General features: G+C 38.4%; 2 protein-coding genes and 1 non-coding gene across 7 annotated transcripts in view; all 3 read left to right on the top strand.

Moving 5' to 3' along the window:
- The window catches only part of LOC136997462 (uncharacterized), a 25224-nt gene extending 8179 nt beyond the window's left edge, over positions 1-17045 (top strand). Inside the window, exons 3-7 of one of the 2 annotated variants that reach the window (XM_067348372.1) lie at positions 2130-2291; positions 2844-2948; positions 3025-3312; positions 5438-5661; positions 15237-17045. In XM_067348372.1, coding sequence (XP_067204473.1) covers positions 2130-2291; positions 2844-2948; positions 3025-3109 — 352 coding nt within the window. In that variant the 3' untranslated portion in view covers positions 3110-3312; positions 5438-5661; positions 15237-17045. Of the gene's footprint in view, positions 1-2129; positions 2292-2843; positions 2949-3024; positions 3313-5437; positions 5662-9651; positions 10034-15236 lie in introns of those variants that run through there. The other variant, XM_067348374.1, reaches the window with a different exon arrangement.
- On the top strand, positions 5161-5232 carry TRNAC-GCA (transfer RNA cysteine (anticodon GCA)). The gene has a single exon. It is a non-coding gene; the product is annotated as a tRNA-Cys (tRNA).
- The window catches only part of Lim3 (Lim3 homeobox protein), a 42730-nt gene continuing 39541 nt past the window's right edge, over positions 15361-18549 (top strand). The window contains exons 1-2 of one of the 4 annotated variants that reach the window (XM_067348320.1): positions 15361-15457; positions 15693-18549. In XM_067348320.1, coding sequence (XP_067204421.1) covers positions 18267-18549 — 283 coding nt within the window. In that variant the 5' untranslated portion in view covers positions 15361-15457; positions 15693-18266. Of the gene's footprint in view, positions 15458-15692 lie in introns of those variants that run through there. The other 3 variants (XM_067348321.1, XM_067348322.1, XM_012370829.2) reach the window with 3 other exon arrangements.

The raw sequence follows: 18549 nt of genomic DNA, 5'->3' as shown, positions 1-18549 counted from the left end.
AAACTTTTATTTTCTGGAGTAGCAGCATACGATATTATCATAATATGATCGACGATAACACAAGTGCAATTGTAAGCAATGACAACAACCGGAAATGTTTCGGCTGGCAAGATATGCGCGTGAATGAGTCCGCGAGGCACCTCCATATCCCTAGCTAGCAGCAGGAGATTCCCTCGATTGAAAAAGGGACAGCCGATAACGGCGCGAAGGGTAGATGAAATGGAGGTTCGTTTACCCCTGGCATGGAAGAGTCACCCCGTCCTCATCGATCCTCATCCTCCGCCTTCTCTCCACAGGCGTCTTCTTCCCTCTGTCTCCCCCATCGTCCCCTCGTACTTTCCCTCAACTACCATCGCTGCTTCATCCCTCCATCTCTTCCCCGCTCTCTGTCGCTTCTCATCGCACCCTCTCTATTCCACAACGTTCGCCCTTTAAGCTCTCGTTCTTCCCCATCCCTCCATTCCTCTCTCTCTCTCTCTCTCCCTTCTCACCCTCACCACGCTGCCTTGTCAGCCTCGCGAAGAAATTCACTTTCGCGAAAAAAAAGGGAAAAAGACGCGAAAAATCGATGCGCGATGCCGGTTGGCCACTCTTCGCTGCGTTCATGTCCGTATTCGTCCGCGGCGTGTTCCTGGGCGTGGCTTAAAGATGAGCTCTCGCTGTGTCATCGCTTATATTGATCCTACACTATTCGGTGTGTACGTAGCATCCACCGATATTGCACCCACACGAGGGACAAGGCTGTGCTGGCCGCGCGCGTCCACAGGCGCCGATCGCGACTGTGCATATCCGCTGCACATCGCGTCGCGGCACCTGCAACGCATGCATTACATACGCAGAGCGTACAGGGTGGTCTGGAAAGGATGAAAATCAGCATCAGCCAGATGTTGATAATTTCTTTCGGTACAATTTCATACATAACTGCTATCTCTAATTTTATTAAATTTTAGAATTAACGTTATTTGTAAGAGAGAATCTTAAATCTTAATACTTCCTATTAAAATGCACTGCATGTGTTTATTTTTGACAAATAAATGTGATCTATATGTGACACATCTTGTCACGTCTATGGCGTTGAAAATATCAGCTTGCTAATTTCTAAGTAATATACATCGGCCAAATTCTTTTTTTTTTTTCAACAAAAATTAAATTAAAATGTGAAATATTTTATATTTATTTATTACAATAAGATAATATAAATGCATATAAACTAAATTCTCACTTTTTTATATTGGTTTAAAATAAAAAAAGCGGTATTTAATAGAAATTTTAACTTGTAAATTAAATATTCAACTGAAGAAGATTTCACTCTCGTTTTATAAAGATAAATGCTCATTGCTGATCCTCGTCTTTTCCGTGCTACCCTGTACACAACACACATACACTGTTGTTACGCATAGAGAAATTACGGATACACACGACGAAGTGACATTTGCGTGTTTGCATAATAGATATGCGAGCATGTGTCGCGCGTTAAAATGCCTGGCGGGAGTTTCGCGAAGAGGAAGAAATCGCGCTTAATTTAATTTATTCCGGTAAAAAGATTCTTATGCGAATATCGCGCGTGTGTTTCTTCGTAATCCAAATTTGTTCTTAGCCAATTCTCGAAAGCAACTGAGGGAAACGTAGCGAGAAAAATTTATCTGCCATGTTATTTTCCTTATTTTGCACGACAAAATAAGAATACATTTGCAATAGTAATAATTGAAGAATGGTTATAGAAATTTACACGATAAAAATTGATAAATATTATTCAAGCTGCTGCACAAATTCGTAATAACGGCTATATATTAAGAATGTATTATCATTTTATAATTATATACAGATATATGATTATATAATTGCAGATAAGAAATAGTAAATGATGTAGACATACCATAAAATTTTCATGTCTATATATCAGTACAAAAATTGTATCATTTAAAAAAAAATAGCTTAATAATTATCGAAACCTACTGTTTCTGTTGCGATACTGGTACTTGTACAATATTAATAAGATGTAAAAAATAATGTTATAAATAAAAAGATGATAGAATGATGTATTAAAAATAAGAGGCTGTACAAATAGTCTAAAAATGTATATGGAAAGAGAATTTCTGGTGATGAATAAATCTTTGATTGAATTCTAGATTATCGAATTATGGAATTTCGAGGTCGATAGAACCGATGGCTGTGCAAGAGAAATCCGTGATTAATTTAGCTGGGACCCGCTTCATAATGGACGGCATATATATTTGGGTTAATGGTGCCAGTTGGTTTGATGCCAGGATATCTACCGGGATAGATATATCGTAAGTATTACGCGAGGGTAAGAGTTCTAGATAATTTCGAGAACTTCGCATGACCGCTGCGGACATGACAAACATATGTGGCTTATTTTGCTTCATTTAATAAATCAAGTTGATTGCGAGAACAAGTTACTATTTACATTATTACTTAATGCTTCTTAACACAGTTTGCAAATAAAGTTAAATTGATTCTTTTTCTCTCTCTTTCACGTTTATAATCAGCCAAATTTATCACTCCAATAAATTATTAAGATACATTTACATATTATCGCCGATTTTCGTTTTGTATTTTACATTTAGTTAATTAACAGTTATTACAAATATATGTACACGTAATTAAATATCTGTTTATAAAATCTTATCTACTACAATAAAATTTATTAATACATTGATTGAATATATTTGTAATATGTATTTGTAATTATTATATGACGATAAATACTTGATTTTCAAATAACAACCACACAATTGTTAGCTTGTGTTTTACACGGTTTTGCATATGTTTATCGTAATAATCTAATCAAGAACAATCTAATCTAATTTCAATGTTTCTAGTGGACGAAGATCCTTTGATGATATACGTCTTATCTCAGAAATACGAATACATATTTTATCCAAACATCCAAATATCTGTTTCCCGATGATCTATTCATTAACAAGGTTTCTTAATATTTTCGAAAAAAAGTAAATTTTTGTACACCTTGTATAAAATGTAATCTCTCATTTGTTTATATAGATGCGTAAGAGTGAATCAAATTTTCGTGCCGCCCGTCGTTGTCCGTACATTTAAACGCAGCGAGCAATCGACTCTCGGACATTAGGAGGCGAACACAGAGGCAGACGCGCGCGGAACAAAACAAGAAGGGTGTGAGTTATACCGTGACCGTTTTGATGGATTAATTCGCAAACCAAACGGAAGGCTGCTGCATAGACTGATTTCGACGTAACCCGTTTTATTTTTCTCGTTATACAAGCCAGAGAGCATTGAAAAACGGCTGATCGCATTGCTCTTCGATCTGTATAGGTATGTTGAGCATGAATGTGTTTATCATTATTCTACTATAATAAAACAATACAAAGCAACATAATAATGATATACTAATAATGCTCAGCATTGGTCGACATTATGTGAGAGAGAATCGAACACTTTTATGTTTAAAATTATCCAATTTTTCTTGGAGAAGAATTCTCTTGTATATAATTTGCAATATTGAAATTAAGGCCTTAATTTATGGATAAAATATTTTTGATATGCAATTTTTTTTTCATTTTATGCATTTTTTAAAATTTTTATTAAGATAGTAAAAATTTTATTTATGAATCTTATTCATAATGGAAAGCTTTCATATTACTGAATGTCGCAAAGATTCTATCAGAATCTCTGCATTATGCAAGTAAATTAAAGAAAGTTGCGGCGACAACTTAAATTAATAATTTAACAAGAAATCCATTATCTAAGATAATGCACTCTCGGAAATTCTTTATTCATAACATAACTCCTCACCGTTGTATATATCACAAGTGATATGCATAGAAAAGGCATTCACAAAAAACTTTCGACAAAAAGAGGAATATAAATTTATAAAGAGATTTATAACTTGAAGAATTCATACTTTGAGAAATAGCGCATTTTATTGGAAAATAAAACATTTTACTAACACGTGCGGAAAGTCTGACGCTCAATGATCTCGACCATGTGTGCCTTAGTCACGCTGACATATGGCAAAGTCATGAAGCCACTAGGTGGTCCGTAGTATATTACTCTACCTGTCGCCATCCATGCTCGCGGGAGGTAGCGCTCATGGCTATTTGTATGACAACAAGGACTGTTTTTGCATTGTCCTCGGAGAGTCGTCGAATACCGAACTAGAGCAATATATTATTGATACTCATTGCCGTCACGTTTAAATAAATTATACTCCATATCATCGTTAATAATAAAAAAATTATTTTAAAATAAATTTTATTTTAATAAAAGCTTTAGAAATATTAGTTTCAGACGAAATAGATATATCATTGATAAAGAGTGGTTATATAAAACAAGAAAAAAATGTTTAGCCGAAACCATAGCTCGAAAACTCAACTTTTGAAATCGAAATAGCAATTTATTACTTTTTTAATATCTTAAATATACAATAATTTTTAAGCATTTTAAAAACTTTCTAGATTTATTGATAGAAATTAATATAGAAATACGAGAAAAGTTATAATTGTTAGTTTCTCAGAATTTGGAAACTTAACTGTAGAAATTTAATTAGCAGCTAATTTTGGTTAATTTTATAATTTTTTAAAGATTATGAATTTTCTAGAAACTTTAAAATACACACATGAATTATTTCAGAACACTTTCAGCATATTGTTATTTGATTCAGATATAGAAAAAGAATTATAAATTGGGCTTATTATATATATAGCTCGAAAATTCCACTCTTAGCATTTAATTAGCAGTTTACTCTTGATTGACTTTTATCATTTTTTAAAAACATTATTAATAGTATTGTTAATACTACGTAGCTTTGATAAGTCAAACAAAAATTCTTTTTGTTCAATTAGCCCATATACATCTATATGTTTCTTCTTATTGATGTTTTCTTAATTAAATCTTATGCTTTCCAGATTTATAATGAGAATACGTTTTAAAACTGAGCCAAGCTATCTCTATAATAAAATTTATATTGAGCACATTTACAAAAATACAAGATTTATAATTTCAAAAATTCTTTTATTTATTATTTTAATATTATAGTATTTATTATTCTTGTTAAACATTTTTAATTATTTTGTAAGATAATAATTAAAGTGTTAAAGTTATATTAGTACATTTTATTTAAAATCACTGTGAACAGCATAATCAGAGAACGTACTAGGAATTGGGGGTATAGCTCAGTGGTAGAGCATTCGACTGCAGATCGAGAGGTCCCCGGTTCAAACCCGGGTGCCCCCTCAAGTTTATTTTTTTTTTGTTTTATTATATTAAGAAATATCTCACATGCAGAAAGTCTTTTGAAAAGTTTAGAAAATTAGATTTCTATTTTATAGGAAATTTTCACGCGTGTAAAGTACTTTGTAATAGAATCTACTGCTGCACAAACCTCGCTGAATTTGTGATAAATTTAACTGTTTATTATTTACTTTATTTTTATTATTAGGTAATTAATTGCTTCACATCGTTGGAAGAGATATGAATGACATAGAACGCATGCTCTTACGAAACAAAAGCACGGAGAAACGTCGAAAGAGCGATGGAGAGTAAAGAGGCGGCATGGTACACCACCATAAAGATCTGACAAGAGAAGAGAGGGCCATCAGTTAATCCGCAAGGCTGCCGACCGCACAAGATGAATGTTCGATGTGCGAACCACCTGCTTTAACGGTAAGCGTTAAATCCGTAAAACCCCACTAAATATTCGTCGAATCCGTGAAATGCCCGCAGTGCTCGGATGGGGCGATCAGGCCAATTGGCAGGCCGCCAAATGAAATGTATATCCGACATAAGTCGCCCTATCTCGGTCCGTTTGTTGTGCATCGAACAAAACATACCTACTAGAAGTAGAGTGTATGAAATGTAGCAACAGCATGGCTTTGTAATAAAGATATACATATATAATGATAATATTAAAAAATATGTGTAGCAATAATATTAAAAAGAGGTGATAAACTTTCGAGATATCTTGTATAAAGTAACGATTTCGTAGCTTTGAATAGCCGTGCGTTTAAAAGATTTAATTTCTCAAATTTTCAACATTTTGCTCAATTTTTTAAATATGTTTCTACATTAATTTTATATTTATCTTACATTAAATTTTATAGTCTAATGTGATTTTTCTTTTAAAACGTAATTTTAATGTTTTAAAGATAATTGAAAATCTATAGTTAGGGTTGTTTAAATTTAATAATAAATATTGAAACTGACAGACATTGATACGAAGCATATAGGCAATCTTTTGGCTTTACGTGATCGAATCTGGTTTAACTCAATACAATAAGTTTTGAGAAAACTTACCGAGATTGTATAAGTCAAATGACAGATGGGATCGTGCTAATCCACCATTATCGTTAGCAATGATCAGCTCGATCCTGAATACGACCCTTTGTATTCGCGAAGCTTAGGGATCGACGTCGAAATCGGACTCAACGCTTTTCCAGCAATCGTATGAGTCACAGAGTCATCTTGTGCGCGATATCTTACGACTAAAATGAAAAGCCATTGATCTGAGTGACTTTTCACTTAGATATATCAATCGTTTTGCACTTAAACGGTTTTTCGAAAAATCAAATAAATTGTAAAAAATATTGCAAAATTAAGTAGAAGTTTAGCATAATTGAAAGATATAAACTTTTTTCCAAAGCTTTTTTCGATACAAATATTTCTGCAAATATTTTATATAAAATATTTTATGAAAAACTGCATCAATAAACTTAAAGTCGTGTTTTAGTCAACTAATTTTTTTTCAATGCTGTTACATATTAATTTCTTTTCGTTTTATGTGAGAAAAATATCTAATAAGCGTATATCTTGAATTGCAATTTTTAGTTATGCTAAGTTTAAAGTTAAATAAGTATGGAAGAGCAATATTTTTGGTCCATTGTGAGATATATTTATTTTATCACGCGTAGTCTGATTCTAAATTTCCTGCTTGAGAAATAGTGAAGTGAATATGAGAATAGATCAATACGGACAATGATCCTTCGTGGCTTACCGTGTGGTGTAGGATCAAACACTGGCGTCCTTGCTCTAACGACCAGGCACAGGGTCAGTAACAAAGGGTCCAGGTCCCTGAAGGGCTTCTGCGTTTTGTCCTCAGAGGATCGTCAGTTTTACCCTCGCCCATATCCAGGGGCTGAACGTTTAAATTATTCATAAACAGTCAAGTGATTTGTAAAATATGACTTACTACTGTGCTCGACAAGTTAAACGCTTAATGCTTTTCTGTTTTTGTACGGATCTGCATCTTTACGATACATTTTTCAAATTTGTGTTTAAAACCATTATATAAATATTGCTCAATGTCACGCGTTTAATATGATTTATCAATATATATTGATTTTACCTGTTTTATCATGATTATGATGTTTGTAGATAAGTAAAAAATATCAAGTATCAAATATTGATAATAAAATACAAAGAAATTTAACGAAAATAATGAGGTTTTGTAATGTTTGATCATTTTTCTATATTTGTTAACTATTTAATAAATGTATAAATAATAAATAATGTTTAATAAAATTTTTTGTCTTTCATTAAATAAATTATAATTTACATAGATTATACACTTAATCAAAATTTTTATCTTTTAATTTTAAACTTTTAATTGCTATACATTTTATACGTACATAATTGATAATCAGTACAAGATAATTGATAATCAGTACAGCACAGAATATTTATTTCAGAATTTAGTAATAGCGTAATTAGTTTATTCTTATATCGTCTAAATAAATATATATTTATCTTTTAGTTTATATTTATTATTCTCTGATTACACATTTCGTTTTACATATATATTATATTAAATAAACAGAGAGTTAAATAAAGACAATCTACAAACATCATAATTATGATTAAACAAGTATAACAATCAGTATTATTAATAAATTATATTAAATGTGCGACATTGAATTTCACTCATTTTTATATACAATATAAATTATCGTGCATAAATTGCAGTCTACCTTTCACATCGCACTTTGCACGAATTTACCTATTTAAAATGCACGAAGGCAAATAAATAAAATAAATGAACGTCAAATATATCATTAATACGGTATTTAACTGCGTGTATCTACATTTTATTTTTGTGCGGGTACACCTCGCGCGGCACTGACATCATATCAGTTAAGCCACCCCTAGCTAGCTGGTGATCTAATTTAATTGACACCATAATAGCGAGCCTGCACCGGCCGTTAGACTCTTCGTGGCACAGTCTTCGTGCCGAGGGATGAAAATATAAGGGCGGTTAACCGGGGCGAGACGCATGGGGCGAAGACAATTGAATTTCATGGGGGTTTGGTCGCTTAACCAGCTAATTGGTTTGTTCATGCTACTCAAAGTGTATAACTTTTCTCGCCGTGCCTGACCACTTCGTCCAGCGTGTTTGTTGATCCTCTCAAATAATGTAGTAATCGCCTAAATAATTTATGACAGTACAGGATATTTTAGAGCATTACGATAAATTCAGTGCTATTTCTCGACAAAAATTGCACAGAACATTACTTATAGCAAGTTTTTAACATTCAGCATTATACATTTTAATAATTAAACATAAAATCAAACTTCTATTATAAAGTACATTTATAATAAAACATAACTTTATTCAATGTATAATCATAAATTAATCAGAAATAATATATATCGAAAAATGTAAATGAATCTTTATACTGTCGTGCAATGACAGTTATTAATAGCTAAAGACTTATTTCCCGAGAGAATTTTTTAATAGTTTTCGCGATGAGCTTGTTGCTTTTAATTGCTCGCGATTTTTGACTATGATAAAGGAATTTTTTATTTTAAGAAAATCAATAAATAATTATACCAATTCAGGATTCTAACACATCTTGTGTAAGCGTATATGTATGTTTCGCGCACCAATACATATGTGTAAGGATAGTTATAGCGTTACAATCCACGTGTCACATAAACGCGTTCGTTTAAACTCTCTCTCTCGTGCGGCGCGCACACGTGTGTCCACCGCCGCGCGCGTATGTGTAGCGTGGGCGGACACGCGGGGACTACTCGGATCAGTCGTTGGATGCACTCAACGAAATTAAACCTACTACGTTCCTCGACCTCGGACCAGTCTCGCGCCATCAGGAAGAGACATCGACGGCTTTCGTCGCGTTTCGCGCGACTTGTCAGCTTGAAAGTCGTCCACGCGTAATTCCGGACACGCAGTACGGATCTTAACCCTTAACCTCGCCTAACCTTTCCCGTTATGACCGTGTACTTGATCTTCTAGAATCACGAGACAACGAAATAAATGACGGTATTTTTAAAAAGATTTAATCCAGTTATATAACAAGCAACACTTTAGTGCAACTTGCTTCTCGACGTAAATATGTACATTCAAACAGTTTATAGATTTAATGACATCATTGCGCATTGATTAGAATGTTTGCATATTTATTTCGCATTATCACTGTCTCCTCAACCTATTTTTTTTTTATTTTGATTTTTTAGCTTTGCTTTGTTCTTCGAAATGATTCCACGCGTGAAAAATTCTACGCGTTTGATTCTCTTTTTGTTTTAATTCCTTTGAAACATGAATAATAATCGGCCACGAAACGTTTCATTGTTTACATGATTTGTAAACTATTAATTAGAGTAATTGATACCTTTATGTCCTTTTCTATTTCTCTCTCGTAGGTATATGGAGAGAAAATCGTATCTGGATATCGGGGAGTTGCATAACGGAAACGAATAGCGCGCGATGGTTAGCGCGGGCGAATGGCTCGAAAAGCTCGAAAAGCTCGAAAAGCCCGAAAGAGAGTGTCACGTTTCCATGGTAACCCGGCGTGGCAACTCCGCCCCTCTGGCCTCGCCGGTTCGATATCCTCTCGTCTCTCTTCCCTGGCACCCACGTCAACGTGCTCCACATTTTTCAAGCCGGAGCCGAGCTCGTGCGACTGGAGTGAAAGAAACGATAACGTTCTACCGTCCTACGTCAGAGATGCATTCGACAAAGTCTTCCAAAACATCCTCCGTTGCTCAATTACACATTAATCCTTTCAGTCTTCCTGATAGTAAACGCTGGTCTGATATTTGAAATTTAGAATAAACAGTGTTTATTTTATAACTTATTTTATTGCTTATATAATTTGCTGCAAATTTATTCGTAAACAAATTTTTAATACAAATAAAAATTTGAATGCATAACTGTTTCCGCATTCAGATTGCAAATAGAATTCGCGATAGTAATTTTGCGGGCGATAAACATCACATTAAAATTAGATTTTATTTTTTAGCTCAAATCAGAATTAAAATTATATGGTTGTGTCAAATGTTCGTTGTGTTGTTTCACGTGAAGAAGCTTGCTAAATTCAGTAGTAATTGAAAGTAGGTCAGGTAGAAGATTAGAATCGTTCGGTTTATGGGATTCCTTCTTGGTTTGATACATCGGTTTCCACGCATTTCTGAAATTGAGCATGCCGCAAGAGAAAAGCCTACATTTCGGAATTCACCCCGAATAATTTCACGCGATATACCGGGCGTTAATATCCAAACGACGGCGCCGAATCGATACGAGCCGACGGCCTCTCCGCCGAAAGAGGCAAACAAATTCACGCGCGTTTTCCGCGCGTCCATCCATCCTGCTCCCTCCGCCCGATACCTCGTTCTCGTTCTCTCACGGCCCATCTTGTCCTGTCCTCTCCAATGCACTTCGTCGGTGCAGCTGCGTACATACTTCCACCCTCTCCCGTCCTCCTCCTCCTCCTCCTTCTCCTCCTCCTCCTCCTCTTCTCCGCCTACGAGCATGTGCTCTTTCGCGTGCGAAACGTCCCCACGATTTGCTCTCGTCGCTCCTTCGCGCCTCTTCCTTCTCTCCTCTCTCGGTCCCACCGTTTTGTTGCTTCGAACTTCTTCCTCTCTCCGCTACCACCCTACCTCCCCTTGCCATCTCTTTTTCTCATCCCACTTTCTTCGCGCGAGGACGCGCGTTAACACGTGCGGCGCGAGCGATGGGCGAGAAAAAGCACAGATGACATATGCAGAACGTAGCCACCTCTATATTTCACGCGGGGCTGTTTGCAGGAATTTACGACGGTGCCATCGGCATTCTTCTCCTACATATCCACCTACAATGTTATTTCTTTGCGTCCTCTTCTGTGGCTCTCTCTTTCTCTCTCTCTCTCTGCTTTTCGTTTCCTCATTCTATCGGAGCTTTAAGCCGACTCGCTTGCTCTTTTTATCTATGGAAAGAATTATCCTCGTATTTTGGAAAACTTCCAACTGCCTTTCCATCACTCGCCGACGTATTAGCTCTTCTTTATTCGCCGCTGCAATCGCATAAAATATTGACAGTAATAATATACCGCGATGTAATAAGAACGCGCACGTCCTTTGATTAATAATTCGTCTTCATAACGTCTTCACAGGACTCCTTGTTCATAGGATTCTTGTATCTCAGAAGGAAGCGCACCTTTGATTAACGTAGCTCGATCCATCGGTGCGTTATTTGACTTTTTAACCGGCCGCGAGTCCTGTTTATGCATACCGCGCTGCTCCAGGGCGAACTTTCAGCGATGATCAAAGGAAACTAGCGGGACTTATAAGGAACAGATTAAAGCTACAGCCGCGAGGGCTTCCTCTCTCTTCTCGGCTTTGGCGGGAATTTACGACACGCTTTCTTTATTAAAGACTAATAAACCGGCCGGGGAAATGCCTCGGCCGCGATTTCATTAATTCCACTTTAATATTGCAGACCGAACGGTTCGCTGCCGCGCGCAGGGCGAGTTGTAGGCCGGCATTGAAATAATGTAATCGCTAATCAGACACTACTCAGCGAGGCGATGGCTATACTGCATTCCCTTTGACGTTCACATCAGCCAATTCTCGTTGGCGTCCGCGTATCTCTTCCATTACGATTGCAAGTAAATTTGGCATTCCGTGAGCTTTGATTCCTACAATGTTAGATTAAGTTGCGTTAGCTTTTCAATTGTGACGAGGCGATATGATAGTCAGTTTCATTGCGCAAAATGTTTTATTATTAACGGGATTCAGGATTTTGATGCCCGAGGGCAATTAAAGACGAAAAAATTGGTTGCAGATATATAGCCTGTTTCATCTTGCTTAGGGGAGTTTCTCATTTGTATGCTTAATTAATTTCTTCTTTTCGCTTTCAGAATTGCAAACCCAGCATTATCATCGCGTTATTTTAAGCGAAAACTGATAAGCTACGTTTTGCTATGCAATGCTATGTAATCAACAAAATAATAGATATTATTTATATCTTATCAGCTGGAGAGGTGAACGTAACTCGAACGTTCAGACATACGGCGCCATGGCTTAGGTAGTTAAAGCGCCTGTCTAGTAAACACGGGAGATCGAGGGTTTGAATCCCTCTGGGGCCTTGTCTCTTGTATAGGAGCAGCGTACACATTTTGCAAATATTTATTTTACTTACACAGGTGCGTAACAATACTCAATATTTTATTTATATTGCACCGCACATTGCAATCTCATAATCGATATTACTTTGATTATCGAGTGGTATACGATATTGTCCAAGATTGCTTTTTTTTATATTCTCCCATTTTTACTATGCATCTATTTTGCATATTACACGTATATATTCAGCATAAGCTGTGCACAATAATTATTCACATTTTATCCATTTATTTGGATTGATAGAGAAATCGACACGGACAGGAATCAAACAGCGCTTTGAGAAAGAACTTTTTGATTGAGAAAATAATTCCAAGCCGCTCAAGTCCACCGTGTACCTACTTCGACAAAACTTTGGAAAGTTTTATATGCCGTTATCTTTTATCGCCGTGCTTCGGTAACTTTTTAAACCTCTGCCGCGCGCGCTTGCAGGTCAGCATTTTTAACCCACAAGACGTAAAAGTTAAATATTCACTTCATGAAAGCGCCGTAAAGGGCCACGGGTTTCTCTCTCACCGTGGCTTGCGGAAGACCAGCGGGGTAGACGGAATTCATTTACCTCCACCGGCATTTCGCAGAAGCGGATTTTCCTAGTGGACCGATTACATCGGTCCAACAAATACGACTCTTTTCCTCCCGGTAATCCGGAAAACCACCATGCAATTCCGTCAAATTTGAAAAATAAAACCTTTTCAAAAAAAGCTAATCTTTATATCGTCGGTTGAAAGAAAGGAATACAGATTATTATGCTCGAGTGATTAAACTTCTCAAATTTTTTCCTCCTTAAAACTTTAAATGTAGAATGATCGAGTGTTGTTATTAATTATAATCAATATTGAATAAATAAACGCAAGACGTGTAAATAGACGTTGAAACGATCGCTTTTTCTCATTGGTATCTATAATTAAAAAAAAATGTGCGATTTCTGATGCATGCCGCGTGTATGTACCACATCTAGATATATACAACAGTAAATTCATACGGACGACTGAACACGCACGGAATCGTAGACTCGCCAGTGTAGTAGTATGCGTGAATGCGCGGGAGCAGATATGTAGGTGGGATCAAGTGTATATACTATGTACACATCATATACGCATGTACGAACGTATATACGAACCATTCGCAAATGCTCTTTCCGATGCGAGCCGCAACCAACGCGCGCCACATGTATTTTGCATGTAACGAGCTTTATGTCTACAATCTAAAAAATCCGATTAATATTTTCGCGTTGCAGTTAAATGTATTACGATATTTCATTTGATATAAAAAAATTCTGCTGTATCAATAGAGAAATATTTCTAATTATCAATGTTACTTTATTCTAAAATCAATTACGCGTGAAAGAACGAAAAGTCTTTCTCCATAATTGTAAGAGAAATTTGTATTGCCGTCATTAACGCAACTTTGTGCGCGAGAAATCCGTTTACTAAAATTGCGCGAATCTTTCATGCAACTTGCATGTTTCCAGCAACGAAAATAAAGGACGAGAAAGAGCGAGAGTTCACGCGCACGGCTAGAGATAACACGGAGAAATACCTCGTAGCAGTGATTCACCTAGCTGCAATAAAAATATGTCTCACTCTCTAGCTCCGGCCAGGATCAACCCCTGTCGAGCGTGGTGGTGGGAGATGGCGGCGGCGGCGGCGGCGGCGGCGGCGGCGGTGACGACGGTGGTAGCTTAAACCACCCCGTACACGCCCGACGCCCGAGGGGTAGGTTGGACTTGGGTTGGCCGACCAGCCCGTGGCCGCCATTATTGACCATCGGTCTTGATTAGCGCTTGATACTATCCTGTCCTGTTTCTTGCGGAACTTTCGACGTCTGCGGAAGTTTGGGCCCTCCTTTTCTCACTCCCGTCAGCCCTTAGTTTTATTAATAATGCGCCACAGTCGTATGATTTATCGCCTGCGTTAGACGTAAATGAATTAAAGCGCCCCTTACACGCCTTATCTTCAGGATTTCATATGCATTAAATAACTAATAACATTACTTGTAAACATGGAGAAATTAGAAAAGTGAATTTAAAACTAAAGTTTATCTTTCAAACGTAAAGTATCTAAATAAATGATGTTACAGATTTTTATCTCTTAAGCGAACAATATAATTGCGCGCTCGAAAGCCTTTTTTGCACCAATATCTATAATCTCTCAATGAGACTCTATATCTCACATGTTAACTTCCAAGGCTGTTTGCGCTCATATATCGGTCAACTTTACTCGCAATCTACATCTTTTTTTTCCAATGCAAGTGAAGTTCATCGCCCACTCGAGCAGGGGAACTCCGTTGGCTTTGCGAGCCGTTCGTAAGCCATCGTTATCGTAAACCATCGCGAAATCTTGCGCGAGATCGTACCGCGGGTGCGTTTTTCGCGTTGTCTCGCGAGCGAAGAGGACGGAGGTTGTTCGCGGAGCAGCGCAGGCGTGTCGAAACATCTCCCCACCGATGATTTCCCCCTTTCGAGGTGATGCTCGAGGCGGCGGTGGCGGTGGTCTTGGTGGTGGCCGAGGACGATAGGTAGGGCGCCAACAACTTCTCCTCTGCCGGCTGCGTACGCGATTTCGGACGGTGCGCGACCACCTCCACCTTCCGCGTTCTCCGTGCCCTCTGAGCGCCCGGTTTCTGCTAACCGGTGTGCTACAACCGAGCCGTGGCCGAAGCCGGCTCCATAGTACCGCGGCACCTGCTAATCAAATCGCACATTATCCGATCGTGTCGTTCGATCGAGAATTCCGCGAATTTCTTGTTATTTCAACATTTCAATTTTTGAGTTGACTCGAAAAAATGACCGTACCTGTGAATATAGAAAGTGAATGAATAAGACACACCTGTATTTACGTTTACAGTGCGGATGAGTTTTGGATATAAATCTTGGATAAAATCGTTGAACACTAACCTTGATGATTAATTCCTATTATCGCAAACATCAAGATTTGTCGAAAGATATATCGGATAATAATTGGACTACATCTCAGTGTTTTCGAAAGGACATTCAGGGATTCTGACATAACCTCATCGAACATCCGTGTTTTGGTTTTCGCCGCATTGGATTTCGTTCGTCGGATCAGTGAGTTATTAAAATCAGTTATTAGTGCGTTATTTAAGAATTAAATTACATTTTTTCAAAAATTTTTCAACATTTTAAATTCTGAATATAAAGAACGATTATACTTGTGAATATACAAGGTGAAAGATATGCTACCTGTTTAAAAAAAGCAGCAATTATCTAATCGATTAGCTAAATTCAAATCGCTTATCAAATTTCCTTTGAAATTATTATCCATTGTGAGAATCTCGACCAGAGAGCGCCGAAGAGATCCTTCATCTTCGACGTTTCCGGCCAGAAGCAAGATGCGAAGATATCGAGTCGAGCGAGGACGATCAGCGACGGTCATCGAGGAGTGTCGTCGAATGCGCTCGTAAACCGGCGGGCCGCATCGGAACGGATCCACATCACCGATGAGAAAGAAAAAACGGACAGGACAACGTGGCAGGTCGAAGATCGCGATCAAGAGGCCGCGGAATTCGGCGTTTCTTACCGGCGACCGACGGGGCTGACCGCATATTCGGCTCCAATCGCCGAAGCAACTGGGCGAAGATCTCGGCGAGCGGCTAGATCCAGCCGCGTTTTTCTCCACGTCGACGGTCGGATGATTCACATCGGACACGGCACAAAATTTACATCGACACGCGCGCAAAAACCGTCTCGCTATCGAATGCTGCAACGATATCGACTCGATGCGATTCGAAAGGAATCGGTTTGCAAAAGAGAGAGCTTCGAGTGTTATTAATAATCTGCTCGGCGTTGAAAGAAAATTTTAGTCGTTTTGTGGAATATTAACATTAAGAACATTTTTTGTGCAGCCATAATAGTGAGAAAATCAGAGAAAGGAAGAGAGATATGTCGAGATTTAACTGTTGACGGAGGAACAATGAGAATTAGACAATCTTTTAGCAAAGAAAATATAATATTGAATAGGATGTATGTATAAAAGGTAGTGTTTCTTTATTAATTAGTGAAAATAACATAATGTACGTAATAACAATCGCACAAAACAATCGTTATTGATTGAATTTTTGCAGTTTTGTTTCACGCACAATAATTCCAAAAGTTTATCTCACAGTATTTACGGAATTAGAGAACATCCGTGGCTCTATTGCGATTTAAGAAACATATCTGCAATAAATATCTTGCTATACTTAACTGTTGTGTTTAAATCAGAAGCACATGTGGCATATATCAAAACATCGTTTATCAAGAAGCAAGTGTTTCCTATGCTAAACAGTGGGCAACATCGAAATCGCGATTCGGCGGATTTGACGTCCGACAAGATCGACACTACGCTATTCAAGGTTATGGTCGAGATAAACCGGGTCTCGCGAACGATCCGATAAGCAGCCAGCGCGGCGGTCCGTCGGCAGTTGGAAGCATTGGCGAGTGCGCGGCTAACTTCAGGCCCGCTCGGACCTTGCTAGAAGACGCGCGGTGCGTCGACGGCGACTTTCGGCTCGATCGAAGATATCAACTCGAAGACGTGGACTCGACTCGGAGCGATCGTGAGCAGAAAAGAAGAGACATAAATTTTGAAGAATCAAAAACATCGCATGTATCGCACTAAACGATGCCGACTCGGGGATTCTTTCGTCGAAATTAAGTAAGAAAAAGTGACGTGAATTGGTACGATTAAAAATACGGCATGTATCACACGAAATAACACAGGTTAGGATTTCCACGCATAGAGTTAGTCGAAGTAGAGAAAAGTGACAAATTTTGTGTGATTGAAAACATCGTATGTATTCGAGCGTGTATGTGATCGAACTTTTGATCGTCGGCGTCCGTTAATCCTACTCGGTTTTGCTTGTTTTTGCCCGATTATTTTCCATCAATTACATTTTTGTAACAGCAATAAGTGCGAACAACTTGAAATCCAAAAAGAGAGACTGCAATTAGCTAAATGTAGAAAGTACAAAAAGATTTAAGATGTCGGCCGAGAAAATACTGCATCGCGATCGGAAAATCGCATACATTTGTTCAGCGTAAACCGTTTCATCGACAATAAATCGTCAAGCGGCTTGTGCGATAGTGTTGGCGGAACTATTTACAAACAGCCCATTCAAGTCTCGTGCTACGAGCTTGTAAACGAGTCTCAAACTCAACGGGTATTTCTGTTACAGAAAAAACATTCTCTTTCGTGACTTCGTCGTTTAGCAGCAATCACAAGAATTCTGTTAAAAAATTAGCCACACCTAAGATTCTTCAAGATAAAACGTGGAGCGAAGACGATTGTATGTGTGAATCAAGTTGGTGCATTTTTCTCACATTGAAAACTGCACTGAGTGATAACTTCTGTGTAGTTTGTTTGACAAAGACTGGGTCACATTTTCAAGATCGTCGAGGAATTTAATATTCGGTACATTATCTTGGAACGATGAAGATAAGTGTAATAAAAATAGTGAGCGCGTAATTTGCTAGAGACTTTACAGCATCGAGAGTGCCGTATAAAAACAGTATTCAGTTTTCTCGCAATCGCTCAGAGTATGCACTGACGTCAACGACAGTGGACGAAGTGAACCTTTGGGAAGAATCGTTGAAGTCAGTGACTGCATCCAGCAAATTTGAATCGCAGTGGAAGAAATAAATAGCAAATCTCGCCGCCTACGAGGAGACAAATCGTAGGTCTTGGAAAGACTGTCGAAAGGGCGACGCGCCTCGCCGGATATTGCTGCTGACGCGATTGCACAAGCTTACTCTTAGACTGGAGCTGTACTTGCCGTACGCACCGCTGCCGGGGGGCGGCGGGATCCTCCCGGCGGTGAGCGGCAGCGGTGCTTCCGGTGGTTGTCGTCCGGTGCTCCTGGGTGGTGTCGATCTGTCGATGTCGGCAGCGGTGCAGCCGCCGGTCGCGACGCTACCGACGAGCTTGACCAGCAGCGGTCCGATAGCGGCTCACAATTCTCTGCACCACACTTCCGGCGGCCTGGCCCTGCCGCTCGGGGCCGCAGCGGGCCCGCCGGTGATGATGCCGCGTCCACCGCCGGGTGCCATGCCGCCGCTAGGACCCACGTTGCCATCGACGCATCAGGACGAGGATCTAGCCGACGCAGCGCCCAACCAGGACGTCCTGCTGGCGCTCCTTGCGAGGAATAAGAATCTAGAAG

The sequence above is a fragment of the Linepithema humile genome, chromosome 1, assembly GCF_040581485.1.
Source record: "Linepithema humile isolate Giens D197 chromosome 1, Lhum_UNIL_v1.0, whole genome shotgun sequence".
Classification (NCBI taxonomy): Eukaryota; Metazoa; Arthropoda; class Insecta; order Hymenoptera; family Formicidae; genus Linepithema; species Linepithema humile.
This window is presented reverse-complemented; position numbering and strand designations above follow the sequence as displayed.